The sequence below is a fragment of the Caretta caretta genome, chromosome 5, assembly GCF_965140235.1.
Source record: "Caretta caretta isolate rCarCar2 chromosome 5, rCarCar1.hap1, whole genome shotgun sequence".
Lineage (NCBI taxonomy): Eukaryota > Metazoa > Chordata > Testudines > Cheloniidae > Caretta > Caretta caretta.
The window spans coordinates 90,265,433-90,285,448 of NC_134210.1; the positions used below are offsets into that span (position 1 = coordinate 90,265,433).

General features: G+C 44.0%; 1 protein-coding gene across 7 annotated transcripts in view; it reads left to right on the plus strand.

Moving 5' to 3' along the window:
- Positions 1-20,016, plus strand: part of FANCC (FA complementation group C) — a 151,623-nt gene that overhangs the window by 100,038 nt on the left and 31,569 nt on the right. For all 7 annotated transcript variants that reach the window (XM_048850183.1, XM_075128651.1, XM_075128652.1 and 4 more), the window contains one exon: positions 15,911-15,963. In XM_048850183.1, coding sequence (XP_048706140.1) covers positions 15,911-15,963 — 53 coding nt within the window. The remainder of the gene's footprint in view (positions 1-15,910; positions 15,964-20,016) is intronic.

The window sequence follows — 20,016 nt, forward strand, 5'->3', positions numbered from 1 at the left end:
AGGCACAAAGATGAGAATTTGAGAAATAGGCAGATAAGCCTTGCTTTGTTGGTAGGAGGAAATGCATTAAGAGACCAGAGTATGCAAGAGGGATATGAGGGTACAGTTGAGAGGGTGATGACAGGAAGCTTGATCTTCTTGCAGTGAAGCATGATAGCCGGAGCTGGTAGGGGGGGTGGATGATGTGGTCAGAGCAATGGTCAGTCGGTCTAATAATTCCCTTATTACATGCTATTTTAAAGGCTATTTAGATTACAGTAAGTAGAAACATTGGATCTGCCAATGTGATGAATATATCCCATCTAAAATATATTTAGAACATTTATTTAGAGGTATGTGCGTATGTGTTTTTGATTGATTATGACATTTCCAGGATGTGACCTCTCTGTGCCTTATGGTTTATGGCAATTACAATACAAAATGATGAGCCAAAAATTACTGATTGATTTAGTCTTTTTCCTATTTGCAATAAAAACAATATAGAACAAAAGAGCAACCAGAAAAAAATTGGTTATGTGGCTAAATTAGGTAAGGTGAATAAGCTGCTTCAGAACTTCATCATCTGAGTCATTTATCACAATGAATTATCTCAGCACAGTGTCATAACTGTAGGTAAATATCTTAGGGCCAGTCTACACTACAGTGCTACATCTGCACAGCTGTAGCGCATCTGGTGAAGATGCACTATGCTGACGGAAGAACCCTCTCCCATCGACATACTTATTCCACCTCAGCAAGAAGCGGAAGCTATGTTGGCCGCTGACCTAGCGCCAGTGTGGACAGTGTGAAACTTGTGTTGCTCATGGCGGGGGCCTTTTTCAACCCCTGAGCGATGAAAGTTAGATCAACTTAAGCAGTAGTGTAGACCTGCCCTTAGAGATCTGCAGGACCTAGATAGAAGACTGCTGTGCTTTATATGAATGAAACTTGATATCCAATACTGTTATATTTGGATTCCAGCTGTAATTAGAGTGTGATGGTCTAGTAACTTGTATTTTATATGGTGTGCAGTTAATTAAGTTTACATCTCTTGGAAGAAACTGGAATTAGTATTGGAAATTTTGTAGTTACTAGGAAGCAATAAAAACAAAAGATCAGTGTTATACACATTGCATATAGTGAAATAATCTACATGAATATTCTTTGGCATCTCAGAAATTGGGAGCTCTTGCATTTTTGAGGGTTGAAGTGTACATAAGTGTATAATATATGTGTGTGTGTATGTATATATGTGTTCGTAATATCTATGTGGTGGTGTGTTAAGCTTTCAGGGTTTTTGTACAGTCCTCACTACATGCACATACAGGGCCAATAGTAATGTCTGTGCAGATTTTAGTTAGTACTTTTGGAAGCAGACGTAGTTGTGCTCCTTTGAAAGGCAGGGCATAAGAAAACCTTAATCGTTGGCTTTAGGTTCTGACCCTTAAAACTTATGATGTTCTTGAGATTGTAAGCCATTCTGTAAGTATGCCATTCTCCTGGCATCATCAACTTTCCAAAGTCTGGCCCAGAATCAAAACTATGTTATGCTTTCCAGCTGAAATTCAGGTTGTGGACCCTCAAATGCTATTATTTTTGATTCAGCACTGCAGAGTGAAAAGTTCCACTTATTAGGTGGGGTAGTGATACTCTGTTGTGCTGCCATACTAAAATTTGGGGTTGTACCCTAGTTCCTATGCTCCTACATTGCCCTCCTGCTTTGACTGATCCACCCAGTTATATTCTGGCTGGATCCAGAGTCATCTTTCATATCTAGACCTTCCAGTGAAAGAGGCAGAGAAAAGGGAGAAAGATGGGGGAGATGTAAGAGAGAAATTGGGAGAGGCAAGACGATTTTTGTTTTAAATTGAATTTCCTTGTAGAGTATCCTAGCTAAGTAAAGTTCAACAGATACAATACATTTCCTTAACAGTGTATTTTATAAAAGAATCCATCCTCAAAAGGATATATCCTTGAGTTGAAAAACTGGGAATAGTTTTCAGAGTAGCAGCCATGTTAGTCTGTATCCGCAAAAAGAAAAGGAGTACTTCATTGCACCTTAGAGACTAACAAATTTATTTGAGCATAAGCTTTCATGAGCTACAACTCACTTCATCGGATGCATTCAGTGGAAAATACAGTGGGGAGATTTATATACACAGAGAACATGAAATAGTGGGTGTTACCATACACACTGTAACGAGAGTGATCAGGTAAGGTGAGCTATTACCAGCAGGAGAGCGGAGGGGAAAAAAGCCTTTTGTAGTGATAATCAAGGTGGGCAGTTGCCACTTTTAGGTCTGTAATCGAGTGACCAAAGAGACTGAAGTGTTCTCCGACTGGTTTTTGAATGTTATAATTCTTGATGTCTGATTTGTGTCCATTTATTCTCTTACGTAGAGACTGTCCAGTTTGGCCAATGTACATGGCAGAGGGGCATTTCCGGCGCATGATGGCATATATCACATTGGTAGATGTGCAGGTGAGCGAGCCTCTGATAGTGTGGCTGAAGTGATTAGGCCCTATGATGGTGTCCCCTGAATAGATATGTGGACACAGTTGTCAACGGGCTTTGTTGCAAGGATAGGTTCCTGGGTTAGTGGTTCTGTTGTGTGGTGTGTGGTTGCTGGTGAGTATTTGCTTCAGGTTGAGGAGCTGTCTGTAAGCAAGGACTGGCCTGTCTCCCAAGATCTGTGAGAATGATGGGTCGTTCTTCAGGATAGGTCCTTGATGATGCGTTGGAGAGGTTTTAGTTGGGGGCTGAAAGTGATGGCTAGTGGCGTTATTTTCTTTGTTTCTTTGTCCTGTAGTAGGTAACTTCTGGGTACTCTTCTGGCTCTGTCAATCTGTTTCTTCACTTCAGCAGGTGGGTATTGTAGTTGTAAGAACGCTTGATAGAGATCTTGTAGGTGTTTGTCTCTGTCTGAGGGGTTGGAGCAAATGCGGTTGTATCGTAGAGCTTGGCTGTAGACAATGGATCATGTGGTGTGGTCTGGATGAAAACTGGAGGCATGTAAGTAGGCATAGTGGTCAGTAGGCTTCCGGTATAGGGTGGTGTTTATGTGACCATCGCTTATTAGCACCGTAGTGTCCAGGAAGTGGATCTCTTGTGTGGACTGGTCCAGGCTGAAGTTGATGGTGGGATGGAAATTGTTGAAATCATGATGGAATTCCTCAAGGTTTCTTTTCCATGGGTCCAGATCATGAAGATGTCATCAATGTAGCGCAAGTAGAGTAGGGGCGTTAGGGGACAAGAGCTGAGGTAGCGTTGTTCTAAGTCAGCCATAAAAATGTTGTCATACTGTGGGACCATGCGGGTACCCATAGCAATGCCACTGATTTGAAGGTATACATTGTCCCCAAATGTGAAATAGTTATGGGTGAGGACAAAGTCACAAAGTTTAGCCACAAGGTTTGCGGTGACATTATTGGGGATACTGTTCCTTATGGCTTGTAGTCCATCTATTCAGGGGACACCATCATAGGGCCTAATCACATCAGCCACACTATCAGAGGCTCGTTCACCTGAATATCTACCAATGTGATATGTGTCAGCAATGCCCCTCTGCCATGTACATTGGCCAAACTGGACAGTCTCTACGTAAGAGAATAAATGGACACAAATCAGACATCAAGAATTAGAACATTCAAAAACCAGTCGGAGAACACTTCAGTCTCTTTGGTCACTCGATTACAGACCTAAAAGTGGCAATTCTTCAACAAAAAAACTTCAAAAACAGACTCCAACGAGAGATTGCTGAATTGGAATTAATTTGCAAACTGGATACAATTAACTTAGGCTTGAATGAAGACTGGGAGTGGATGTGTCATTACACAAAGTAAAACTATTTCCCCATGTTTATCTCCCCCGCCCACAGTTCCTCACACGTTCTTGTCAACTGCTGGAAATGGCCCACCTTGATTATCACTACAAAAAGGTCCCCCCCCCCCCCGCTCTCCCGCTTGTAATAGCTCACCTTACCTGATCACTCTCGTTACAGTGTGTATGGTAACACTCATTGTTTCATGTTCTCTGTGTATATAAATCTCCTCACTGTATTTTCCACTGAATACATCCGATGAAGTGAGCTGTAGCTCACGAAAGCTTATGCTCAAATAAATTTGTTAGTCTCTAAGGTGCCACAAGTACTCCTTTTCTTTTTACTGGGTATAATGTGGATTAATTTTGCTTGTGTTCTTGGTGAATTCCTCATGCTCTTCACTACAAGAATTCTATAAAAGATATTAAATGATATTCCCTTTTTAATAGCTATTGAAAATAAAATCACAGTTTGCTTTGCAGCAAATTTGGACTGACTCGTCAGTGGGCTGCTCGTGAGCTAGTTTCTGCTAATGTTCTGTACTACTGAAGAACTTTTCTGTCTTCTACATAGGAGTCCTTTAAGCATGTGAATAGATCCTACCTTTTTGAACTCACCAAGTTATGTAATTTAAAATTGAAGACTTTCAGTTGCTTAGTACTTGTGACTAAAAGTCAGCTAAACGTAAAGCTCTTAAAATAGATTTGTATACATAGAATAAAGATGCATTTGGCATTTGTTAAAGTTAAAACAAAAATTCAGGAGTGACATGTTTATCATTAATTTAAGCAATATTTTTGTATAGTGCTAATAAAAAATAAAACTTGGAAATACAATCAGGTAAAGTACAGAAGTGTAATAGTTTCTTAAAGTTAGAATTATTTAGCCATAGAACAGCTGGATCCAATGAATAGGACATGAGACTGGGAGTCCAGAGGACTTTAGTTCTGTTCCCATCTCTTCCATTCACGTGCTCTGTGATCTAGGGCAAGTCACTTAACTTCTGTACTTCAGTTTCTTCGTCTGTATATACTTTTTGAGGATAATACTTGTTTATGTAAAGCACATTAGAGGGTATTGATAAAACACATAACAGATGTGTCTATTACTTATACATACATTAACACACATATGTATAAGCACATACACGTTTTCTCCTTTATTTCTCTGTATATTTGTTTTTGTGTTCATTGTTAAAATAAATCAGTGTTTTTTCTTATTCCTATTAATTGTGAATTAGAAAAATGCATAATAGAAAAAGTAGCTGAATTTTACATGGTTTGTGTGTGTATGCATGTAGCATCTCCACTGTAATGTTGCTATGCAATTTTTTTGTTTAATTTTCTTTTAAAAAGGAAAAAAATAAAGGTGTCAATGTCTTTGATTGTATGAGAAATATACATCTGTAATCATTGGATCAGACCTGCAATTTCAATATCCTTAGTCTGGCTGTGCATTCTAGGTTGAATTGTGCTCTACAGATCATGCAGATTTTGAAATTGATCAGGAGAGGGTCCAGAGAGGATGATGCCAGTCCTGCAAAGCTTTTTCTGATGCTTTTTCCCATGTGTGAGAGAGCGTTTGCCAAGGTAAATTCAAGGGCTACCTGGGATATGAGATCCATAGCACCTTTTGAAAAGATTAGGTGATAACCATGGCATCCTGAAAATCCCATCATCTGCTTCAAGTGGTGTCCCTGTGGGTGCTCCACTCTAGGTGTCTGTGCATCCCTGCGCCGGAGATCAGAGATTTCTCGCAGCAGTACTTGGTTGGGGGGGAGGGCGCACACAGGAGTAGTCTCATGCAGCTGTTGGCACCTCCTGTAGTGTGCGCTCCCCCAACCATCCCCTCAGTTCCTTCTCAACCGTCCTCTCAACCGGCTGCAGACAAGCTCCACAGCAGTGCTCTTTGATACTTTATGGGGAGAAAAAAAAAGTTACAAGTTACATAGGAACTTCTTTTTAGTGTACCCTTAGTTACATTGTTTAGTTAGTCTTAGTCTGTACATAGTTACATAGTTTCCTTAGCTCCTCTTAGAGGTTTTTCATAAAAAAGAAAAAAAAAAAAAGGAAAAGAGAAGAAAGAAGACTTTTCTCTCCTTAATTCCCCGTTTGGGAACAGTTTCTACAGTTTACCATTACAATTAACTCCCACCGGTATCTCTTGAGAGGTGGGAGAGGCTTAACTGCAGTTATGCGGGGCTCAACAGGATTTTAAAAGTGTGACTCCTGCTGTGAACCGATGCCGGTCTCTGACGGCCACACATTCTGCATTCACTGTCTGAAAGAAACTCATATCTCCCAGAAATGCATACATTGCACCAACTTAACAACAAGGGCAAGACGTGACAGGGATCTCAGCTTGAAAATGCTTCTGCTGGAGAAATCCCTCCAACCTCGGCAAGAGATGTCCTCCGGGAAGTCTCATAAACCGAGATCCCTGAGCTCTGATAAGGCTCCGACTTCCAAAACTGTCAGGAAGTGAGCCTCGACCTCTCCAGCAAGGGTCTCTCAGAAAAAGAGAGCTTCCCCAGCGAGGTCTTTACCCTCAGTGCTCCACTCATCCAGAGTGAGGACTTACGAGGCACCAGGCTCCTCCGGCACCGTCCCTCAGTGGACCCCTTCTGAGCCCCAATGATCGGCCCCGGAGTTGAGATGTCAAGTCTCCTCCACAGCACCGACTACCCCAGTACAGAACGCCGCACAGGCAGCGGCACCACGATCAATGCTGCCGCCACTGGCACTGAGCCAAGACTTGCTGCCACCTAACAAGTCGAATCCAGCACCGGTCAGCGCTCCAATGGTCGACCGTAACCCCAAGGCGGGACCATCGCAACTCCTGCGTCCTGCTGACATAGCAGTTTCTTCTGCACCGTAGTCACCACTGCTCGGCACCAAACAGTCCCTGAGCTACATAGCACGGTACCATCCTTCATCTCCTGCACTACTCTCCATGCATAGTGGTGAGGAAGGAGACGTGCAGGACAACCGCTTCTCCTCTCAACGTTCATCCCCATCACAGATGAGACCTACATGGAATGCTGTGAAGCCTAAGCCTCGCCCCTCCAAGCAGTCACAGCCCTATGCACAGCACTGGTCTTACCCATTACTGCCTTACCCCATGCAATGGCCACAATGAGGTCCTTGGCCCACATACCAGAACCCCTATTCTGGTCCCCCTTCCCCAGCAACAAGAGGTTCCAGAGTACACCCATCATTACCACATAGAGAAACCTCTGACCCCCCTGAGACAGATAGAAGAGGAAGAGATACTATCTCAGGCAGACCTGGATGATTCACCACGTGCCCTGCACTCATCTTCTGCACCAGACGAAGTGGTGACGCCATCTACCCCTAAGACACCAGATAACCTGAAACAGTTCCAAGAACTCTTCAAAAGAGTAGCAAACAGCCAAGAAATTGCCTTACATGAGGTTCAGGAGAAACAACAGAAGTTGTTAAAAATCTTACAATCAGCTTCATCGACCAAGATTTCCCTCCCCATGGATGAGGCTATAATAGAGCCTGCAGAGGTAATATGGCAAACACCAGCATTGGCACCACCCACTAACAAAAAGGTTGACAGAAACTACTTCGTTCCAGCCAAAGGCATGGAATTTTTCTTTTCACACCCTCAAGCCTGTTCTCTGGTAGTAGAGGCTGTTAATCAGCACAGTAAACAGCCTCATTTCCTCTCTTCACTGCAAGATAATGAACACAAGAGACTGGACCTCTTGGGTCGGAAAGTTTTACTCATCAGCCACCCTTCTGCTTAAAGTTGCCAACTATTCTGCTCTATTAGCAAATTATGACTACTCTAACTATAGTAAAATACAAGAGCTCATGGAAGACCTCCCTGAACATAAACGTCCTCAACTCAACGCCATTATCAACGAGGGTCAGGTAATAGCCTGTGCAACGCTGCAAGCCTCAATGGATGTAGCGGACAACCACAACAGCTGTGGTTATGAGAAGAACAGCATGGTTGCAGGCTTCGGGAATCCCAAAAGAACTACCACTAAAAGTGGAGGACCTCCCCTTTGATAGGGATCAACTATTCTCGTCTCAAACAGATGACGTCCTCTATACCACGAAGGCCTCCCGAATGACGCTGCGTACACTAGGCGTACACCCACTAGATGTCACTAGACACCTTGTTTAACCATCAACAACCACGATACTTCACTCAGAACAAACCCAAACAGGCTCAGAGACGACAAGCTGCAAAGAACCAGGCCTCGTCCACATGTCCATCTACATCTAAGCCACAATTTTTGAAGTCTTGGTTGAGAGTATGCATGACCTCCTCACACCTCTAGCACCAACAGATACCCTATCCCAAAATTGTGGTCACCGCTTAAGGCCATTTTACCACGCCTGGGCTGCGATAACCACAGATGAATTGATTTTGGAGATCGTACAATCTGGTCACACCATTCCTTTCACAGCCACCCCCCCTAGATTCTCCCCTTCCCTGTCCCTCTTCAGAGACCCCTCTCACGAGCACCTCCTGCCACAGGAAGTAAACCGCCTCCTACTGCTAGGTGCTGTACAACCAGTACCACATCAATACCGAGGGAGGGGTTTTTATTCCAAATATTTCCTGAGAGAGAAGAAAGAAGAGGGATTGAGACCAATCTTAGATCTCCAAAAACTCAAAAGGTTCATACACAACCACAGGTTCAAAATGGCCACTCTGGCCACAATAATCCTAGCACTAAATGTGGGGGACTGGTTTGCAGCCCTCTACCTCCAAGATGCGTACTTCCATATTACAATACATCCTGCCCACAGACAGTTCCTGAGGTTCACAGTTGGACACAACCACAGCCAATACAGGTTCCTTCCCTTCAGACTGTCCACTGCTCCCCGCGTATTCTCAGAAATGCTTGTGGTAGTAGCAGCACATTTTCGACACAAAGGAGTCATAATCTTCCCCTGTTTAGAGGATTGCCTACTCAAGGGTGCCAACCGACAAGACAGCAGGCATGCTGAAGACCACAATAGACCTGTTTCACCAGCTAGGTCTACAGATAAATGAAAAGAAATCCACTCTGGGACCAACCTAGCGACTGGAGTTTATTGGAGCCGACCTAGACTCCATACAAGCCAAGGCAATATTGCCAAACCACAGATTCACTACATTGACCAATCTTATTTTCACGGTGACCATCAGCCCACAAATTTCAGTGAGGACATGTCTTTAGATTCTGGGACATATGGCAGCTACAACTTTCGTAGTAAAGTATGCCAGACTCCGTATGCACTGTCTGCAGCACCGTTTGAGCACGGTCTGTACATCCCGCGAACACTCTCTGAACAGACGTGTGACACTGCCACCAAGGGTTATCCTCTTTCTACAATGGTGGACACAGCCAGGGAATGTATTCTCCGGGATTCCCTTTCAACAAGACCCCCTCATCAGTGACTATTACAGCAGATTCTTCCCTGATAGGTTGTGGCGCCCACTTGTACCACAATGTACAAGGCGAGTGGTCTGCGACGGAAACCCGACTACACATCAATCTCCTGCAACTCCGCATGGTACACAATGCATACCAACACTTCCTCCCATTCATACGAGAAACCTCAATCTCTATTCTCACCGACAATGTGGCGTGCATGTTTTACATCAATCGCCAAGGAGGAGCCAGGTCTCACTCGCTATGCGTAGAAGCCATGAATTTATGGAACTTCTGCAACAATATAAACATCACAGCATCAGACTTATCAGGGTGCCAAAACACTACAGCCGACAACCTCAGCAGGCACTTCTCACAGGAACATGTGTGGAAAATCCATGACCGTGTTCTCCACACAATATTCCAAAAATGGGGTCACCCAGTAATCGACCTTTTCACCTCAGCCACAAATCACAAATGTCCCCTATTTTGCTCTAAGGCAGGCCTGGCACCGGGATCGTTAGGGGATGCCTTCGTAATCCCGTGAAACGCGTCACTCATGTACGCCTTCCCACCGATACCACTGATCCCACTGGTCATCTGTAAGAAATGTCTTGACAGCGCATACATCGTTCTCATTGTCCCCACATGGCCCAGACAGACTTGATTTCCATACCTCTCACATCTAGCAGTCTGTGCCCCACAACCGCTGCCTTTCTGGACGAACCTCCTGTCCCAGAACAAGGGCCTGACGCTCCATCCAGACCCAGTGAAACTCCATCTCAAAGCATGGTTCCTCTCTGTTTCCAACATGGGGAATAGAACTGTTCAGAGAAGGTAAAACAGGTATTACTAAATAGCCATCGCCTCACCACTAAATATACTTACCGCCACAAGTGGAGCAGATTCTCCCTTTGGTGTCAGCAAAAACAGCTGGACACGACCAAGGCGCCTCTATCTATGATCCTAGACTACCTACTAGAACTGAAGGAAACGGGGTTAGCCATAAGCTCTATTAAAGTACACCTCACTGCCATTATGGCCCTCCACAAACAGATAGAAGGGGCTTCAATATTCGCTCACCCAACTACACAGTGCTTTCTAGCAGGTATACAAACCATGCACCCAGAAGTATGCCAACCTCCACCACCATGAGATCTCAATCTTGTGCTCAAATGTCTCACAAGGCTACCCTTTGAGCCTCTAGCAATCTGCTCGCTTCTTCATATGTCAATGAAGGTCGCCTTCCTAGTGGCAATCACACCTGCCAGACGTGTCAGCGAAATAGGACCATTGATGGCTGAAACACTGTATTTACCAAAGACAAAATCATGTTACATCCTCCAAAATTCTTGCCCACAGTGACTACAAATTTTCATATTAACCAAACCATACACTCACCTGCCTTCTATCCCAAGCCACATAATGACTCCCAAGAAGCAATGTTGCACATGCTAGATGTCAGATGGGCTGTATCCTTTTACTTGGGCACAACTAAACCATTTCATAAGTCACCAAGACTATTTGTCTCTACAGCAGAGCACTCCAAGGGCTCTACAGTATTGACCCAGAGACTCTCTACCTGTATTCAAACTTGCTACCACCTGCATCACAAAGAACCCCCCCGTGGGCATCAGATCTCACTCAACGCGAGCCATGGCAACATTGACTGCATTCTTGAACAATGTCCCCTTAATATATATTTGTAGAGCTGCAACCAGGACATCAGAGCACACTTTGCACAGCATTATGCTATCACCCAAGGCCTTGTCTCAGACTCTATCGTTGGCCTTACAGTGCTCTCATCACATACTTATACATAACTCCAAACCCCTATTACCCCTGGTGGGGTACTACTCTACAAACACCTAGAGTGGACTACCCACAGGGACACCACTCGAAGAAGAAGTTACTCACCTTGTGCAGTAACGATGGTTCTTCGAGATGCGTCCCCCTGTGGGTGCTCCACTACCCACCCTCCTTCCCTCTACTTCGGAGTTCACACAGCCGAGCTCTGCAGTAGAGAAGGAACGGAGGGGACAGTGGGGGGAATGCATGCTACAGGAGGTGCCAACGGCTGCATGAGACTACTCCTGTGCGCGCCCTTTCCCTGACTGAGTACTGCTGCGAGAAATCTCCGATCTCCAGCGCAGGGACGCACCGACACCTAGAGTGGAACACGCACAGGGGGACACATCTTGAAGAACCATCGTTACTGCACAAGATGAGTAACTTCTTCGAGTTCTGGTCCCTATGTGTATTCCACTGTGGGTACACATGTTCTCCATGTGCCCGGAGCTGGAGAATTTTGAAAGCAGTGGTGGCTGCTCTGCACATGTGTCCTGGCTCACCTTGTGTTTCCTACCAAGGAAATAAAGGACGGGGTGTACTGACTTCCTCTCTAGTTCCTTCTCACTGCTGCTTGGTCTGGATTGGAACCCCCAATGTCCAAAGCTTAAACTTTCACACCTTTTGCAAGACTCCATCTTAGTTGCCTACAAGCATGGCTTCAAACTGTGTACTTGCCAAACTGGCAGTCCATAAGCTCTCCTTTCTGGGCGTCTGCGTAAATGCTGAAAAAATCTGTTCCCTCTATTACCGCTCCTGCTGTGAGTTTTGCACGAGATTCAGTAGGATAGAGCACAAGTTATTCTCATTGTTCCCAGCCGGCTCAGATGGTTTTGGTTCCCTAACCTCCTACACACGTCCCAATCTCCTGGCTCAAGGGAACTGCAATATCAGGCATCCCAGACAATGGCTGCTTCATCCTGGAGTCTGTTTTTTGGATGGGCATCATTCTTACAGCAATTGTGTAAAGCTGAACAGAACATCCTTTCTAATAGTAGTAAGGATTCCAGTAGGAAATATCACCTAGCTAAGTGGAAACATTTCTCTGACTGGGCACATCAAAGACCTATTTCTCCAGAAGACACAGATACTCCTTTCATTCTGGACTATATTCTTTCCTTGAAGACATCAGGTTTGTCCAATGGTTTCTAACAGGCTCACTTGACAGCAATCAGTGCATATCATTTGTCTTCACAGGGCTACTCGATCTTTGCCCACCCTCTGACTAGCAGATTCTAGAAAGGCCTGATCAGAACCTTTCTACCTACTCCTCAATGGGACTTGAACCTTGTTCTCTCAGTACTCACTAAGACTCCTTTTGAACCATTAGCTTCTTGGCCTATGTCTCTCCTATCCATGAAGGTTGCATTCCTGGTAGCCATCGCCTCAGCCAACAGGGTTGTGAGCTTTGGGCATTGATGGCAGATCCTCCTAGCACTATATTTCTTAAGAACGAGGTTTCATTATGTTTACACCCTAAATTCACCCCCAGAGTAGTCTCTGAGTTTCACCTGAACCAGTCTATCCACTAAGAAGTACTGTGTTCTTCCCAAAGCCTCACGCATCTTCAGAAGAAAGGAGGCCCTATTCCATCGATGTTCGGCGAGCCATAGTCTTTTACCTGCAGAGAATGAAAATATTCAGGAAATCTCCTAAACCAGTGTTTCTCAATCACTGGTCTGTGGACTGGTGCCAGACCCTGAAATTTCCCTGACACACTTTAGGAAGGCAGCAAACTGGTCCCTGGTATTAAAAAGTGCGAAACACTGCCCTAGACTATTTGTCATCATAGCAGAGAGGCTGGGGTCAGGCTATATCCTCCCAAAGAATCTTGAAATGGATCTTGGGCTGTATCTTGCTCTGCTGGCAGCTGTCTAATCTTCCCCCTCCTTATGCGGTAAGAGCTCAAGCAACATCTATGGCATCACTTCAAGATGTGCCTCTGCTTGATATTTGTAAGGCAGCTGCATAGAGCTCAATCCACATATTGGCTAAATACATATCTTGGTACAGGAGTCCTCCACTGATGCATCTTTTGTAACAGCAGTCCTTTGTTCGGCTCTGCCATCTGCGATCGTGCATCGTACCTCCTATATGAATACTGTTTATCAGTCAACCACAGTGGAATGTACACAAGGACCACAACTCAAAGAAAAAGAGAGCTACTTATCTTACAGTTAGTAGAGATTCTTTGAGATGTATGGTCCCTATCTGTATTACACTATCTTCTCTCCTTTCCCTCTTCTTTGGGTCTTCTCTGATTCTTGATGGAGAGACGATCAGTTTGTCCCTTTATCCGCTCAGTTGGAGGGGCGAGGTGAGCCAGGGTGCATGTGCGGACCAATGGACACTGCTTTCCAAATGCTCCAGGCAGATGGAGCACATGTGTGTCCACAGTGCAATACAGATAGGGACCACACATCTCAAAGAACCTCCGGTCAGGTAAGGTAAATAACTTTTTTTGCCATAGCCAATATTGGCTCTTTGTTTCCTTCTACTCCCCCATCTGTCTGTATCCATCTTCTGTCTCATGTCTTATCCTTAGATGGGAAAGCTCCTTGAGATAAGGACCATCTTTTTGTTCTCTGTTTGTACAGTGCCTAGCACAATGAGATCTTGATCCATTACTACGATTCCTAGGGACTATGATAATGCAAGTAATAAATAATAATAAGCCAAGGGCTCTGGTAATGACTGTGCTATTTCACTGCACCCTGCCACTGAGTTGGATGGAAAAGTTCTGTTCCTTGCACAAAGCGCATGTAGTTGGGCTTTGCTCCAAGAATAGGATTTGGTCCTCCAGTATCCAGTGGCAGTGTAACCACTGTTGACGCCACCAGCAAGTAAATGGCTTATTTGGTTATATAGTCACTTTTCTACCACTGTACTACTATAGGCAAAGCACTAGCAACAGCTATAGTCAAGGCCCTGTGAGCTCTGTATCAAATTTGTCCTAAATTCTGCAGCAAGGGACCCAAGGCCTATGGAACTCAAGTACAGAAGGCTGGAAATTATGTCAATTTCAGATAAATTCAAAATATGGATGTTTGTATCGAATTAAATATGAAAACTAATGATACAACCAGTACACTATTCATTGGGTTACTTAATTTAAAAAATGATAAATTGTATTTAACTCTAATTATATCTATGGGATAGAACGTGAAAGTATCATAAAGTGAAAATTTCATAAAACTTTTGTGGTGCTTGCCCTGAAACTTATGTAAAAATTGGTCTTTTTAAAAGCAAATGTACAAATGATGTTATTTTAAAAGATATACATGCTGTAGCTGAAAAAAATAAAATAAAACAAAGATGGTTACCCTAAAAAACTAAAAGGTATCAATATATTTTGTAAAGTACCTTAAAATAACAATATTTTCCTGTAAAAATCACATCCACCTAACTCGTCCACATAGTTTTCTTCCAAGCCCTGGATGTTTGGAGACTTCAGCCTTGCAACAAGCCGCATGCTGTTTTTCACACATGCCTAAAGAGCCGGCTATGAATACTCTTGAACACTAGGTGGCATACGTTCAATATGACAACAAAACTACCCCGTCTGACAGAAAAAATGAGTGTTAAAACATGAAAATGAAGTGCCACCTAATATTTCCAATATGGTAAAGATAGCTGGGAGAAACAAGGAGCTGGCCTTTTTAGAGCTTTCCTTGACAGTTTATACTAATGGTTATAATTTTTTTTTTTTTTAAGGTTTGTGTCTGGTAAACTCTCCATTTACCTATAAGCTGTTTTTTTAAAAAAAACAACACTTTTTTAAGGTGCTAGATGCTTTTCAGCTTGAACTAGATGCACAGAATTTTAATTTAAACTGGTGTTTCAGGCACTTTGAGTAAGGGCCATGGCAGTAAATACCACGTGGAAACACTATTCCATCCCTGGATCCTGAAGTCTATAAAAAGCATTTTATTAGAAACTTTTTTTAAAAAAATGGAATTATTCTTCAGGACTTGCTTTCTTACCAAATCTTTAGGTGTTTTCTTTATCAAAAAATTATGTTTGTCACTCTTTTTTGTTTTATAAAAATTAAAATAAGGGTTTATGCAAGTGTTTATTTTGTTGCCACTGTTATGAGTGCTGTAAAAGAACCTAAATCTTATAAGTGAAAAATATGGGTTTATTTTGGAGCTTACATTTACTAATATACCATCTCGTTTAATAACGGCCATAAAATGTGATGGTCTTATGTGTGCTGTTATATAATGGCACAGAGAGGCTGAAAAAGTCACTAATTTAAAAACATATTTTTGGTCTCTAAGATGCAGTAAATGTTTTTAGGTAACATTAGAAATGCCAAGATACATAGAAGGGTATGGGATTATGAAAAAATGTGTCAGACCAAAGTGTATACTGTAGTTGCTGAACCACGGAGAAAAGAAGGCAAATTAATTTCTTGTCATTAGTTTTGTTGATGTAACCAGAACGTCAGAGTGCATCCAACAGGGCTAGTATACAGAGAAAAGGGGGGAAAAAAAGTTTGCTCATCTGCTCCTTTCTGTTGGCTGCAGGAGTTACATGCATAAAACCCCCTTTTCACCTGTCTGCCACCATTAATATTTTCTAGATACTTGTCTACACAGTTCTAGATCCCAGATCTGTACATTTATGACCTGTCTAGTCTGCCTAGTGTAACTGTCAGTCTCGTGTCTTCCTTGTTGTTTTTAAGGAGTCTAATCCTGGGATGCTGAGCCCTTTACAGGGTTTGGTCCAAGATCTCTAGTTTAGTAACTGCAGCATAGTAGTGTCCACTGGCAATGTTGTACATTGTACAGTGAAAGCTAACTGTGTATGAGTTGCATCTTAATTAGGGTCTAATTTTCTTCCATTTCTTTTTTGATAGCCACAAGCAGCATGCCACCCTGCCATCTTCAAAATTGTTGATGAAATTTTCAAGTAAGTTTTTTGGTAACTTTTACAGTGAGGATTTTAAATGTTCAACTTTTAGACAGAATGTTGATATAAGGGTATGTTGATTGATTATAAACAGAGGACTGTGAGTTCGGAATTGTGGGGCCTAACTGTGTCACTGTTTAGATATGTGATCTCTGATAAACTCTGTACCTTAGTTTACTGTTCTGTAAAATGAGTATAATACCTGTGTCATGTAGTATTGTGAAACCTAATGAATGTAGAGCACCTTGAGATCCTCATATAAAAGGCATTATGGCCTAGATCCACAAAGGTGACTCAGGCATTCTGATGAGAGAGGTATATCTGAAGCCCTGCACCTCTCACAGAGTTAGGAACCTAAACCCAGGCTTCTATCTCTGCTTGCACTCCACAGTCAGGAACCCCTCTCCTAGAATCAGGTGGCTTAGCTGGCTAATCTGTTTTTTGCAAGAATGAGTTAGGTGCCTGCCTCACTCCACACAAAATGGTGTGGGGCAGAGAAGAAGGAGGTGGTGCTGGTGCAGTTCAGTCAGCAGTTATAGCACTCATCCAGGATGTGGGAGACTCGGGTTCAATTTCCCCCTCTGCCTGATTCTGAGAGTGGATTTGAACAGCAGTCTCTCAGCTCTCAGGAGAGTGCCCATACTACTGGGTGATGGGATATTCTGACATGGGTCTCCCTCAGTCTCCTGCTGAAGCTGGTCCACTATGTATAAACAGAGGCATTTTGTCAGAAAGAGAAAGTGAGAGAATGACTCTCTAGCCTGGTGGTTGGGGGCACCCACCTGAGAGGTAGGAGACCCAGGGTCCAGTCTCCCGTCTCCCTGCTCCAGTGACTCTTTTATAACTATTAAACATAGTGGAACAGCTTCAACAGGGGAGACTGAGGGAGCCCCACATAAAAATATCCCATAGTCTGTGGTTAGAGCACTCTCCTGAGAATTGGGAGACCCCTGTTCAGATCCTTTCTCAGAACCAGGCAGAAGGGGGAATTGAACCAGGGTCTCCCACATCCTTGGTGAGTGCTCTAACAACTGGACTAAAAGTTATAAGGTGGGCAGTGGCAGCACCACTACCTGCTGCTGCCACATTTTGAATGGGGCATGATCCAGTTAGGGGTGGTCTGAGTACGCCTACAGGAGAGGGCCCTGGAAGTGAGACAGGCATTTTTCCATCTGTCTTCCCCTGATTTGTGGTTCACACTAGGGCATGGATGGGAAATAGGTGTCCAGGTGCCTAGAATGAGGCAGCAGTGCACTTGTCCAGAAGCACAAATTTAGGAGCCTAAGGAATGTCCATAATGGAAATTTAGGTGCTGAGTGAGTTTAGGCTCCTACAGTGTTGGGCGGGAGCCACGTGGGCCTTCTGTGGATTGCAGTGATGCCTTAAACTGGGATTTAGGTGCATAAATCTGTGCTTTAGGCATCTAAGTCCCTTTGGGGATCTGGGCCCAAGAACTACTGTTGATACAGTTGACTAGATTATACTTTGGCCCTCAAAACTGAATTTGTTTTATATTTCAAGACAAACTTGTGGTTGAAAGACAGAATGTTAAAAATGTAAATACTCCAATTATTGTACTGTTGGCAGTGTAAAGACTTGAGGATTAACTAAAATATTTGCCCCTGTTGATAAGACATCACACAAGTCTGCTGGCTATCTTCAACTATGACGGTGAATCTGATCTTTGTATTAGTAAGGTATTGAACAACCAGTAGATAAGGAATATGAGTTTTTCAGTGCATTAAAAATAACCTGAAGCATTATACACAATTCGCCACATGGGGGCTTCCAATTCTTTGTAGTGGGTTTTCAGTGTTTTTTTCTTTTTTTCTTTACTTGACTATCACTTGCACTCATTTATTTATATCATTCCTTTAAAAAGGCAAATAGCCCGTTTCACACTGATGAAGTAGCAGTTTTAAATACGTGATGGTATATTTAGTGTAAACCAGACATTTATGAGCCACAGCTCATCAAATGTTCTCCTTCATAAGGAAAAACAGCTTTTAGGGATATATCTGTTTCCTGGGAATTGCATTAGATTGGATTTACAGCTCAGATGTGAGGTGTTCACTGGCGTAGGATTTGCTTTTCTCAATCACAGAATCTTAAAGTTGACCTGTCCTTGGGAAGGGTGAAAGTTTCTTTCACAATTATTTAAATGTCGAGGGATCTTCTTGGTGGTAGTTATAGAACATCTCTGATTGATGAGTTCCCTGATTAAGATGCAGGTGAGATGCTATTTCATATACATTTGGGAATCGCTTAGTTTTCAGTGGTTTGATGTTTCAGAATAATAGTAAATTGTAATCAGGGACCTGTGGGTTCTGTGGTATATACTGGACCTAAATTCTGCAACAAGGGTCCCAATTTCTGTGGCATAAAATTTCGCAGGAAATTTAAATTCCTTTTTACAGCATGCAATATGTGTCTGACGACATCTGCAATCAGATGTCACCAGTGTGGTGCTCTGCTCTATCCAATGTTGATAAGTCGGCTGCATGCATATGTGTTCTCCCTGTATGCAGGAGTGGCAGGTTTGTGTAATTTTTGGTGGTGCCCAGAACAGGTCCAAGTCCCGTAAACCCCCCCCCCCCCCCCGACACCTACCTTGTAAGCCAATATACAGTAACGCCTCACTTAAAGTCGTCCTGGTTAACATTGTTTTGTTATGTTGCTGATCAATTAGGGCAGTGGTTCTCAAACTTGTTTTTTCGCGGACCACTTGAAAATAGCTGCAGGTCTTGGTGGACCACTTTAATGATCTTTCCAAATGTTGTTTGTGCCATTAGCTAACTATTGTAAAGTGCTTTGGATAAAAATGCTATATTAATAATAATTAACGTTTTTTTTCTTCTACACATAAAAGCACACAACTCATATTTTAATATCGGTAGTCTTAACCTTTCTAATGTGATGGATGTGCCCTCTCTCCCCCACCGGGGCAGCCCCCAAGCTGGGGCTGGGAAGGAGTGTGGGGGGGTCTCTCCCTCTCTCCTCCACCGCAGAAGCCCCCAAGCTGGGGCTGGGAATGAGGGGGGGTCTCTCCCCCGCCACAGCAGCCACAGAGCTGAGGCTGGGAAGGAGGGCCGTCTCTCTGGCAGCTGCAGCCCTGGAGCTCGGGAAAGACGCCTCTTTCTCTGGCCACTGCAGCTCTGCACATCCCAAATTACCCCAACCCCCTCTTCTCACACCACTGCCCCCTCCCACTTCCTCCCTATTCCCCCCCAAGTCCACCACCTGACCTTACGTGTGCATCTTCTCCAGGGTCCAGGCACCTAATTAGTGGAGCCACGCCTGCGCAGCTCCACTAATTAGGAGGGTGGCCCTTCATTCTGTCATGTGCGGCCCCTCAGGTACCTGACTGGAGCTCACGGACCACCTGACTGGAGCTCACGGACCACAGTTTGAGAACCTCTGAATTAGAGAACATGATCTTTTAAAGTAGCGCAATTCTCCCTTATAACGTTGTTTGGCAGTTGCCTGCTTTGTCCACCACTTACAGAAAGCAGCCCATTGGAGCTAGCTGGTGGGGGCTTGGAACCAGGGTGGGCGGGCAGCCTCCCTATCAGCTCCCCTAAGTTCCCTGTGTGGCAGCTGCCCAGCAAGCTGTCAATTGCTGGCCAGTTCAGGGTCCCTCCCCACACTGCCGTGTGCTGCTCCAGCCCTCTGCCTTGGAACTGCTCCCGTGAACCTCCGGCTTGCTGTGCGGGGTGGGGGGAGGAGGACAGAGGGGTGCTGATGTCAGGGTGTCCCCTTCCCCCACTCCTGCCCCCCATCTCCACAGAACAGTGGGGGGACATGACAGGGCTCAGGACCGAGGGAGCTTGCTGGCAGCAGCTGCTGTCTCAACTTGCTGATCTAATTAAAAAGGCAATATACTTAGTGGGGTCAGCCAACTTAAATGGGCAGTGCTTCTCACACACACACACTCTGTGTCTGTCTGTCTCTCTGCCATTCTGTCTCCCCTCCCTCCATTCGTGCTGCCTTGTAGAGTGTAAGGCTACATTAGCAATAATGTGTTAACCCTTGAGGGCTCAGCAGAGTGCTAAT